Source organism: Magnolia sinica, chromosome 1 (genome assembly GCF_029962835.1).
Source record: "Magnolia sinica isolate HGM2019 chromosome 1, MsV1, whole genome shotgun sequence".
In the NCBI taxonomy this organism is placed as follows: Eukaryota; Viridiplantae; Streptophyta; class Magnoliopsida; order Magnoliales; family Magnoliaceae; genus Magnolia; species Magnolia sinica.
In genome coordinates this window covers 81,000,864-81,012,590 of record NC_080573.1, presented here as the reverse complement: position 1 = coordinate 81,012,590, position 11,727 = coordinate 81,000,864, and the positions used below count along the sequence as shown (strand labels likewise).

Below are 11,727 nucleotides of genomic sequence, written 5' to 3'. Positions count from 1 at the left end.
AAATGTACTTTTAGAGTTTCCTACATACCTTCACATCTTTGCAATTCAATTTAATAAGTTCTCCACTATCCCTTCATGTTTTCTTTGGATAGCAAAAGAAAATTATTAGAAATGCTAGTGTTTTTATTTTTGAATTTTGTTTTTCATTTGATTTATTTGGATGGAATTTCAAGGCTTTATAGTAATCAACTGCAATTTTATTTTCTCTTATTTGAGGCCTGTTTGGATGCACCCCGAAATGAGAATGATGTTGGAACTTGGGTGTTTGTTTTGGATGTTGGGTTTGATTTAGTTCAGAGGGGAGTAGTGCATTACTAGTTAGAAAATTATGCTCCATAACCATGGATGTCAAGGAACTCTTACTGAAGCTCAATTCTGTCAAAGAGTCGCTGAATCAGGCTAATTCTAATACAAGTTCGTCCATTGAAATGGCCACATTGAGCTTGTAAAAATGAAAGACATTGAGGTGAGTTTGTCTGAAAGAGAACCGTTTGTAGAGAAACATTTTTCAAGGAAGTCTTTTCATAAAAATTTCCCAAACCTCCCCTTGTCTTTTTTTTTCCTCTCTAAATACTTTATTGGAAAATAGAAAATGTCACTCTCTCCTTTATTTTCCATGATCCCAAACTGGCCTTTAATTTCTTTCTTCTATCCGTAGCCTTTACCCATTTTTCTGGTAGTGTTCTCTAGTGAGTAGAGCTCATGATTTGATTGGCTCAAGGTGTTTCTATTTGATCGTCATTCGCCTTTTTTTAGGTAAATTATTTTGATGGATGTATTTTATATAGGTGCTGATGTTGGTGGATTTTTTGGCAACCCTGAGCCTAAATTGCTAGTTCACTGGTATCAGCTAGGTGCTTACTATCCTTTCTTTAGAGGCCATGTCCATCATGACACTAGAAGGAGAGAACCTTGGCCGTTTGGGTAATATATTTATTTAGTTTAAAAGAATGTTCAAAATGGAAATTTATACTTTGCACTTATATTGCATTGTGCATATTAAATTGCTAGCCTCTGTACTGGTTCCTCATAGCCTCTTTCTTGATTTTATTTTTTTGATGTCTCTCTTAATAAAAATTGCTGTCATATATTAAAACAAATAAACATAAATAAATCCATGGCAATATTTTTCTATATAAGACACTAATTCTATCTCTATGGTTCCTTTTCTGTTTATATGCGTCCTGTGCTATGCTAGCTTTAATGTGTAGATGTGTATTCAAATTTTAATACTTGATTCCTATTCAGACAAAGTAGAGATCTAATTCCTTCAAATTTGTATATGCACCATATAGGCTAGATGGGATGTACAAATATACCAAGGTTTGATTGGTTCACCAAATGTAGCCAATCATTATGCAGAAGTACAGCTATACCAGGAGCGAACCTAATAAGCAATTCATTCTATATTAATAAACCCTCTATCTATGGTGTAAACTGTTTACATCCTCAAATGAAGAAATGTCAGGGTTATTTGTATTTTCATACATATGTACATAGGCATGCACATCTATTCCCAAGTCTGCATGCTTGTAGTGTGTAGTGAGTGGCATAGGCTACATAGTGTGTAGGGTAACTTTTAGATTTTTAATTACAATAATAGGAAAAATAGGGCAAATACTAAAAATAAAGATACTTCAGATTGTTTCTTGTGCAAGTCCTATTCATCAATACTTCAGATTGTAATTATTCTTCACTTTACTTTCTGCTTTTTTCCTTTTTTTTTCTTGCTTTTTCTTTTTTCTTTTTCTTTTCTTTTCTAGCTTACTGTATCTTGAAGAGAGTCTTCAGTTTCACTACCAGCTTCCACTCTTCAATAGACAAGTCGTCCCGATAATTTGATTTAAGTGTGTCAATAGATTTCCTCGAGATGTGGCTAACAAGCTCATCATCAATCTCAAAATGCCTGCCATACATCTTTTGTTGTTCTTCGGCGTTGGTGCTAGCAATCTTTATGGCCACCTTTTGGCCTTTCTTTGCTATATCAACCTATTTGTGGTTAATCTCAATGGAAGCTATTCGTCCAATATCGATAAAATCCCTTGAAGGAATACAGATTGGAGTGCTGACCTTTGCAATCCCTTTAAGGACATCAACACCCAAGACGATTGGATTTTTTTGCAATCCCTTTGCCCATTTTTCTGGTAGTGTAACCTATAACCTAACCTAAACCTAAACCTATAACCCGAACTCGATTTCCTAAACCTAAACCTTAACGTTTTCTCAAATCCCTAAACCTAAACCTAAACCTAATACTAATCTCAACTCCCTAACCTAATCATAAACCTAAACTTGAAAACCCAAACCTAAACCCGATCCTGAACCCGAACCTGATTTCCTAAACCTATACTTATAACCTTAACCTAAACCTATTCTCAAATCCCAAAACCTATAAGCTAAACCTAAACCTAAACTTAAACCTAAACCTATAACCATAACCTAAACCAAAACCTATGACATGAAACCTTAACCTATAAACTAAACCTAAGGCTAAACCTAAACCTTAACCTAAACCTATAACCTTAACCTATAACCTAAAACCAAAACCTAAACCTAAAGCCTAATGTAATCTCAAATCCCTAAACCTAAACCTACACCTAATCCTAATCTCAACTCCCTAACCTAAACCCATACCTAAACTTGAAAACCCAAACATAAACCCGATCCCGAGCCCGAAACCGATTTCCTAAACCTAAACCTTAACCTATTCTCAATTCCCTAAGCCTATATCTTATAACCTAAACCTAACCCTAAACCTAAACCTTAACCTAAACCTAAACCTAAACTTAAACCAAAACCTCTGACCTAAAACCTTAACCTATAACCTAAACCTCAACCTTAACCTAAACCTAAACCTAAACCTATAACCTTAACCTAAAACCTAAAACCTAAAACCTATACCTAAACCTAAAACCTAAATGTATTCACAAATCCCTAAACCTAAACCTACACCTAATCCTAATCTCAACTCCCTAACCTAAACCTATACCTAAACTTGAAAACCCAAACATAAACCCGATCTTGAACCCGAACCCAATTTCCTAAACCGAAACCTTAACCTATTCTCAATTCCTTAAACCTATATCTTATAACCTAAACCTAAACCTAAACCTTAACCTAAACCTAAACCTAAACCTATAACCTTAACCTAAACCAAAACCTACGACCTAAAACCTTAACCTATAACCTAAACCTCAATCTTAACCTAAACCCAAACCTAAACCTTAACCTAAACCTATAACCTTAACCTAAAACCTAAAACCTAAACCTAAACCTAAAACCTAAATGTTTTCTCAAATCCATAAACCTAAACCTACATCTAATCCTAATCTCAACTCTCTAACCTAAACCTAAACCTAAACTTGAAAACCCAAACCTCAACCCGATCTCGAACCTGAACCCGATTTCTTAAACCTTTAACCTATTCTCAATTCCCTAAACCTATAGCTTATAACCTAAACCTAAACCTTAACCAAAACCTTAACCTATATCTATAACCTTAACCTAAACCAAAACCTATGACCTAAAACCATAACCTAAAACCCAAACCTAAACCTAAACCTAAACCTTAACCTAAACCTATAACCTTAACCTAAAACCTAAAACCTAAACCTAAACCTAAAACTTAAATGTATTCTCAAATCTCTAAACCTAAACCTACACCTAATCCTAATTTCAACTCCCTAACCTAAACCTAAACCTAAACATGAAAACCCAAACATAAACCCAATCCCGAACCCGAACCCGATTTCCTAAACCTAAACCTTAACCTATTCTCAATTCCCTAAACCTATAGCTTATAACCTAAACCTAAACCTTAACCTAAACCTAAACCTAAACCTTAACCTAAACCTAAAACCTTAACCTAAACCTAAACCTATGACCTAAAACCTTAACCTATAACCTAAACCTCAACCTTAACCTAAACCTAAACCTAAACCTCGACCTTAACCTTAACCTATAACCTAAAACCTAAACCTAAACCTAAAACCTAAATGTATTCTCAAATCCCTAAACCTAAAACTACACCTAATCCTAGTCTCAACTCTCTAACCTAAACCTATACCCAAACTTGAAAACCCAAACATAAACCCGATCCCGAACCCGAACCCGATTTCCTAAACCTAAACCTTATCCTATTCTCAATTACCTAAACCTATATCTTATAACTTAAACCTAAACCTAAACCTTAACCTAAACCTAAACCTAAACCTAAAACCTTAACCTAAACCAAAACCTATGACCTAAAACCTTAACCCATAACCTAAACCTCAACCTTAACCTAAACCTAAACCTTAACCTAAACCTATAACCTTAACCTAAAACCTAAAACCTAAACCTAAACCTAAAACATAAATGTATTCTCAAATCCCTAAACCTAAACCTACATCTAATCCTAATCTCAACTCTCTAACCTAAACCTAAACCTAAACTTGAAAACCCAAACCTAAACCCGACCTCGAACCTGAACCTGACTTCCTAAACCTAAACCTTAACCTATTCTCAATTCCCTAAACATATAGCTTATAACCTAAACCTAAACCTTAACATATATCTAAAACCTTAACCTAAACCAAAACCTATGACCTAAAACCTTAACCTATAACCTAAACCTAAACCTAAACCTAAACCTTAACCTAAACCTAAAACCTTAACCTAAAACCTAAAACCTAAACCTAAACCTGAAACCTAAACGTGTTCTCAAATCCCTAAACCTAAACCTACACCTAATCCTAATCTCAACTCCCTAACCTAAACATATACCTAAGCTTGAAAACCCAAACATAAACCCGATCCCAAACCCGAACCCGATTTCCTAAACCTAAACCTTAACCTATTCTCAATTCCCTAAACCTATATCTTATAACCTAAACCTAAACCTAAACCTTAACCTAAACCTAAACCTAAACCTATAACCTTAACCTAAACCAAAACCTATGACCTAAAACCTTAACCTATAACCTAAACCTAAACCTTAACCTAAACCTAAACCTAAACCTTAACCTAAACCTATAACCTTAACCTAAAACCTAAAACCTAAACCTAAACCTAAAACCTAAATGTTTTCTCAAATCCTAAACCTAAACCTACATCTAATCCTAATCTCAACTCTCTAACCTAAACCTAAACCTAAACTTGAACACCCAAACCTAAACCCGATCTCGAACCTGAACCTGATTTCCTAAACCTAAACCTTAACCTATTCTCAATTCCCTAAACCTATAGCTTATAACCTAAACCTAAACCTTAACCTTAACCTAACCTTAACCTATATCTAAAACCTTAACCTAAACCAAAACCTATGACTTAAAACCTTAACCTATAACCTAAACCTAAACCTAAACCTAAACCTAAACCTTAACCTAAACCTAAAACCTTAACCTAAAACCTAAAACCTAAACCTAAACCTAAAACCTAAACGTGTTCTCAAATCCCTAAACCTAAACCTACATCTAATCCTAATCTCAACTCTCTAACCTAAACCTAAACCTAAACTTGAAAACCCAAACATAAACCCGATCCCGAACCCGAACCTGATTTCCAAAACCTACACCTTCACCTATTCTCAATTCCGTAAACCTATATCTTATAACCTAAACCTAAACCTAAACCTTAACCTAAACCTAAACCTAAACCTATAATCTTAACCTAAACCAAAACCTATGACCTAAAACCTTAACCTGTAACCTAAACCTAAACCTAAACCTAAGCCTTAACCTAAACCTATAACCTTAACCAATAACCTATAACCTATAACCTAAACCTAAACCTAAAACCTAAATGTATACTCAAATCCCTAAACCTAAACCTACACCTAATCCTAATCTCAACTCCCTGAGCTTAAGCCATACCTAAACTTGAAAACCCAAACATAAACCCGATCCTGAGCCCGAACCCGATTTCCTAAACCTAAACCTAAACTTATTCTCAATTCCTTAAGCCTATATCTTATAACCTAAACCTAAACCTAAACCTTAACCTAAACCTAAACCTAAACCTAAACCAAAACCTATGACCTAAAACCTTAACCTATAACCTAAACCTAAATCTTAACCTAAACCTAAACCTAAACCTAAACCTATAACCTTAACCTAAAACCTAAAACCAAAACCTAAACCTAAAACCTAAAGGTTTTCTCAAATCCCTAAACCTAAACCTACATCTAATCCTAATCTCAACTCTCTAACCTAAACCTAAACCTAAACTTGAAAACCCAAACCTAAACCCGATCTCGAACCCGAACCCGATTTCCTAAACCTAAACCTTAACCTATTCTCAATTCCCTAAACCTATAGCTTATAACCTAAACCTAAACCTTAACCTAAACCTTAACCTATATCTAAAACCTTAACCTAAACCAACACCTATGACCTAAAACCTTAACCTATAATCTAAACCTAAACCTAAACCTAAACCTTAACCTAAACCTAAAACCTTAACCTAAAACCTAAACCTAAACTTAAAACTTAAATGTATTCTCAAATCTCAAAACCTAAACCTACACCTAATCCTAATCCCAACTCCCTAACCAAAACCTAAACCTAAAATTGAAAACCCAAACATAAACCCGAACTCAAACACGAACTCGATTTCCTAAACCTAAACCTTAACCTATTCTCAATTCCCTAAACCTATAGCTTATAACCTAAACCTAAACCTTAGCCTAAACCTAAACCTAAACCTTAACCTAAACCTATAACCTTAACCTAAACCAAAACCTATGACCTAAAACCTTAACCTATAACCTAAACCTCAACCTTAACCTAAACCTAAACCTAAACCTCGACCTTAACCTTAACCTAAACCTATAACCTTAACCTATAACCTAAAACCTAAACCTAAACCTAAAACCTAAATGTATTCTCAAATCCCTAAACCTAAACCTACACCTAATCCTAGTCTCAACTCTCTAACCTAAACCTATACCTAAACTTGAAAACCTAAACATAAACCCGATCCCGAACCCGAACCCGATTTCCTAAACCTAAACCTTAACCTATTCTCAATTCCCTAAACCTATATCTTATAACCTAAACCTAAACCTATAACCTTAACCTAAACCAAAACCTATGACCTAAAACCTTAACCTATAACCTAAACCTCAACCTTAACCTAAACCTAAACCTAAACCTTAACCTAAACCTATAACCTTAACCTAAAACCTAAAACCTAAACCTAAACCTAAAACCTAAATGTATTCTCAAATCCTTAAACCTAAACCTACATCTAATCCTAATCTCAACTCTCTAACCTAAACCTAAACCTAAACTTGAAAACCCAAACCTAAACCTGATCCTGAACCCGAACCCGATTTCCTAAACCTAAATCTTAACCTATTCTCAATTCCCTAAACCTATAGCTTATAACCTAAACCTAAACCTAAACCTTAACCTAAACCCAAACCTAAACCTTAACCTATACCTATAACCTTAACCTAAACCAAAACCTATGACCTAAAACCTAAACCTAAACCTAAACCTTAACCTAAACCTATAACCTTAACCTAAAACCTATAACCTAAACCTAAACCTAAAACCTAAATGTATTTTCAAATCCCTAAACCTAAACCTACACCTAATCCTAATCTCAACTCCCTAACCTAAACTTAAACCTAAACTTGAAAACCCAAACCTAAACCCGATCCCGAACCCGAACCCGATTTCCTAAACCTAAATCTTAACCTATTCTCAATTCCCTAAACCTATAGCTTATAACCTAAACCTAAACCTTAACCTAAACCCAAACCTAAACCTTAACCTATACCTATAACCTTAACCTAAACCAAAACCTATGACCTAAAACCTAAACCTAAACCTAAACCTTAACCTAAACCTATAACCTTAACCTAAAACCTATAACCTAAACCTAAACCTAAAACCTAAATGTATTTTCAAATCCCTAAACCTAAACCTACACCTAATCCTAATCTCAACTCCCTAACCTAAACTTAAACCTAAACTTGAAAACCCAAACATAAACCCGATCCCAAACCCGAACCCGATTTCCTAAACCTAAACCTTAACCTATAGCCTAAACCTTAAACCTATAACCTATAACCTAAACTCAATTTCCTAAACCTTAACCTAAACCTAAACCTTAACGTAAAACTTAAACCTAAACCTAAAACGTAAAACCTAAACCTAAACCTAAACCTAAAACGTAAATGTATTCTCAAATCCCTAAACCTACAACTGGAGTCGCAAACGCCCACAGGGAGAATCTTTCGGCGATTTCACAACCCGCCTGGTGAGTACCTAAGTTTGTATTTGGGTCATGTTATTTACAACATCTGAATTTCTTCCAGCCATACTTGCAACTTGAATTATTTCATGGGTTTTGGGATCTGAAATTTAGCAAATGTCTAACCATTTTTAAAAGAACACTACCACAGAAAATTTCTATATCAGCAGTGTCTTAATGTTTAGTTTTACCTCATTTTCATCTACATATCATTCCTGGGGCAACTTATAAAAAATCCGAACGGTTCTATACTGGCAAAGTAAGCATACATTAAGTTTCTTCATGTCCTATGTAGGGCTTTGACAAACTCCAAGAGACAGCTGAGAAGTGGGAGGGCATAACAAAGGCACCGGCACGATTTAATCTAAAGCTTTTAACTGACAAAGACACGTATGAAGCCATGGATGAACTTGCAAAGTTGTAGAACAAGACTGCTCACCAGCTGGCCATGGAAGTCATCCGCAATTGAAATGAAAGTGTTTCTCTTACCTTGCTTCAATCTGAGGCAGCTCATATGAGGCCAGAGAATGGTTCTTGGTTCACCATTGCTGAATGGTCTTGTAACTCTTCACCATTAGTAATTGCTTTAATCTGAGGCAGCTCATATGTGATTGTAATTGAATGAGTGAATGATTATGCAAGTGATAATTGAATGAATGAATGATTGTAATTGAATGAATGAATGAATGATTATGCAGGTGGTAATTGAATGAATGAATGATTGTAATTAAATGAATGAATAATTGTAATTGAATGAATGAATGATTATGAAGGTGGTAATTGAATGAATGAATGATTATGTAGGTGGTAATTGAATGAATGAATGAATGATTATAATTTTTTTAATGTAGGCTATAGCTACGGATATTAACCGTAGCTGTTATAAAATTCGGGATATTGCTACAGATCCAACACTACTTTTAGCTACCAATAATATCCATAGCTATAGGTGTGTTGGCTATAGCAAAAATTTGCTATGGATTATATCCGTAGCTATTTTAACATATTTCTACGGATTAGATCCGTAGCCATAGGTTTTAGACCTATTGTTTCGGGACCTACGACGACGGTCGTGCCACGAACGTGCTATGATTTAATCCATAGCTATAGGTCTATGGCTATGGATTAAATCCATAGCCTTTGCCCATTTTTCTGATAGTGAGGGTTTGGTTTCATACTAGCTAACTCTTAAGAGTAGGTTGTAGGAGCGTTGTCCCTAATATGGTCGTGTTAAATGACACAGAGCTTCTATAAGTTGGGATTTTTGGTTGACCTTACCTTCCCGGCCATCATGGAGTCGTCCATCTTAGCTCCTCGGAACCTGTGTACCAGAGGTAGGAGGTGTTACAGTCTACCCCCTTAAAAGAAAAATTTATCCTTGATATTACTTGTGGGGTGCCACTGAATAGATGAGGGTACTTCTCCATAACTTTTGCTTCACGTTCCCAAGTCACCTCTTCCCCTCCATGATGTGACCAAAGAACCTTAACTAATGGTATAGTCTTCATTCGTAGGACTTACTTCTTGTGGTTCAAGATGCAGATAGGTTCCTTGATATATGAGGCGTTATCTGTCAGCTCGATCTGCTCCCAGCTAACGATGTGCGATTCATCTGGCATATATTTCTTCAGCATGGACACGTGAAAGACGTTGTGAATACTGGCAAATGCAGTATGCAATGCAAGGCGATATGCTACGGCTCCCATGCGATCCAAAATCTCGAAAGGCCTAATGAAACGAGGTGTTAGCTTCCCTTTCTGTCTGAACCTCATCAGACCCTTCATAGGTGACACCTTTAAGAAGACATGATTGGCAGTCGCAAACTCTAGGTCGCGTCGTCAATTATTCGTATAACTCTTCTGTTTGTTCTGGGCGGTGCGCAAACGCTTTTGAACCATATCAATAACCTGGGTAGTTGCTTGAACAAGCTCGGGTCCTAAGAAACTCCTTTCTCTGATCTCTGCCCAACACTGAGAGGCTCGACAATGACCATAAAGAGCCTCGTACGGTGTCATGCCTATGCTAGATTGGAAGTCATTATTGTATGCAAATTCTGCTAGAGCCAAGTGATCGTCCCAGTTGCCCTGAAAGTCTAAAACACATGCTCTCAGCATATCCTCCAAGATCTGATTCACCCTCTCAGTCTGTCCGTCTGTTTGAGGGTGGAATGTCGTGCTGAACTTGAGCTCTGTGCCCATCTCTTCCTACAACTTCTTCCAAAAGGCATAAGTAAATCTGGAGTCTCGATCTGATATAATTTCTCGTAGAACTCCCTATGATCGCATGACTTCCTAGATGTATAGCTTTGCCAGACTATCTATGGAATCTTTCGTGCAAATTGGGAGGAAACAGGCAGCTTTTATCAACCTATCGACGATGACCCAGATCGAGTCATGCTTTCTCTGTGTCCTAGGAAGGCTGGATATGAAGTCAATGTAGATGGTGTCCCACTTCCACGCAGCTAGCGGCAACGGTTGAAGGTGGCAGACAGGCTTACAATGCTCATCCTTAATCTTCTAGCACACCATACATCTTGTCACAAAATCTGCTATATTCCTCTTCATATTGCCCCACCAATACTGTCTCTTGACCTAATTGTACATCTTGGTGCTGCCCAGGTGGATAGCTAACTTGGAATGGTGTGCTTCTGTCATCACCTCCTTTCTCAGATCGACGTTGTTTGGAACGCATACTCGTCCCTGATATCGAAGACCGTCGTCACTACTAACCCTCCAATCAGGCATTTCCTCGTTCTTACACTTCTCTTTCATCTTGATGAGCCATGCATCCTTGTCCTTGGTAGTGATTACTTGTCGAACCAGGGTAAGCTCTGCAATCAAAAGTGCTACGTACACATCTGGCTCATTGAGCGTAAGCTGGATGTCGAAGTCCTGAACAAACTTCACCATCTCCCACTCCTTGATCATTAGAGTGGCTACCAGCTCATGTTTCTTCTTTCGACTCAAAGCATCGGCCACTGAGTTCACCTTACCAGGGTGGTATGAGATATCAAAATGGGAGTCTTTAAGTGTCTCGATCTATCGACGCTGGCGCATGTTCAAGTCCTTCTACTTGAATATGTATTTCAAACTATTATGATCACAGAATAACTGAAAATCCTCTCCGTATAGGTAATGCCTCCATATCTTTAAGGCGAAGACTACTGCTGCCAACTCCAGGTCATGAGTCGGGTAGTTCTCTTCGTGTTTCTTCAGTTGGTGAGAGGCATAAGTGATCACCTTATCGTTCTGCATTAGAACGCACCCTAGTCCTAACTTAGATGCGTCGTTGTACACCATGAACATCTCTCCTTCCTGTGGAAAGGTGAGTACTGCGCGAAAGTCAGACTCATTTTCAGCTCTTGGAAAGCCGCTTCCGTGTTCTCATCCCATGTAAACTGGTTATTCTTCTTCGTCAGTTGGGTGAGCGGTCGTGCAATCCTGGAGAACTCCTTAATAAACCGCCTGTAGTACCCTGGCATGCCTA

At 37.0% G+C, this 11,727-nt stretch overlaps 1 protein-coding gene and 1 long non-coding RNA gene across 2 annotated transcripts; both read right to left on the bottom strand.

The window, feature by feature from the left end:
- Positions 1-5,262: 5,262 nt before the first annotated feature.
- On the bottom strand, positions 5,263-6,737 carry LOC131249419 (uncharacterized). Its single transcript, XR_009172839.1, has 3 exons — positions 6,689-6,737; positions 6,335-6,385; positions 5,263-5,320 (listed from the first exon to the last, which is right to left on the bottom strand). It is a non-coding gene; the product is annotated as an uncharacterized LOC131249419 (long non-coding RNA).
- A 4,095-nt stretch (positions 6,738-10,832) lies between these two features.
- On the bottom strand, positions 10,833-11,495 carry LOC131247265 (uncharacterized). The gene is made up of 2 exons (XM_058247668.1): positions 11,345-11,495; positions 10,833-11,218 (listed from the first exon to the last, which is right to left on the bottom strand). Exons 1-2 carry the CDS (start codon positions 11,493-11,495, stop codon positions 10,833-10,835), a joined length of 537 nt encoding a protein of 178 aa, XP_058103651.1.
- Between the last annotated feature and the right edge of the window lie 232 nt (positions 11,496-11,727).

Coding starts and splice junctions, on each gene's coding strand:
- LOC131247265 (XM_058247668.1), bottom strand. CDS start 11,495: ATGCAGAACGATAAGGTGATCACTTATGCCTCTCACCAACTGAAGAAA. Junction 11,219..11,344: donor AGAGGATTTTCAGTTATTCT/GTGATCATAATA, acceptor AGGTGAACTCAG/TGGCCGATGCTTTGAGTCGA.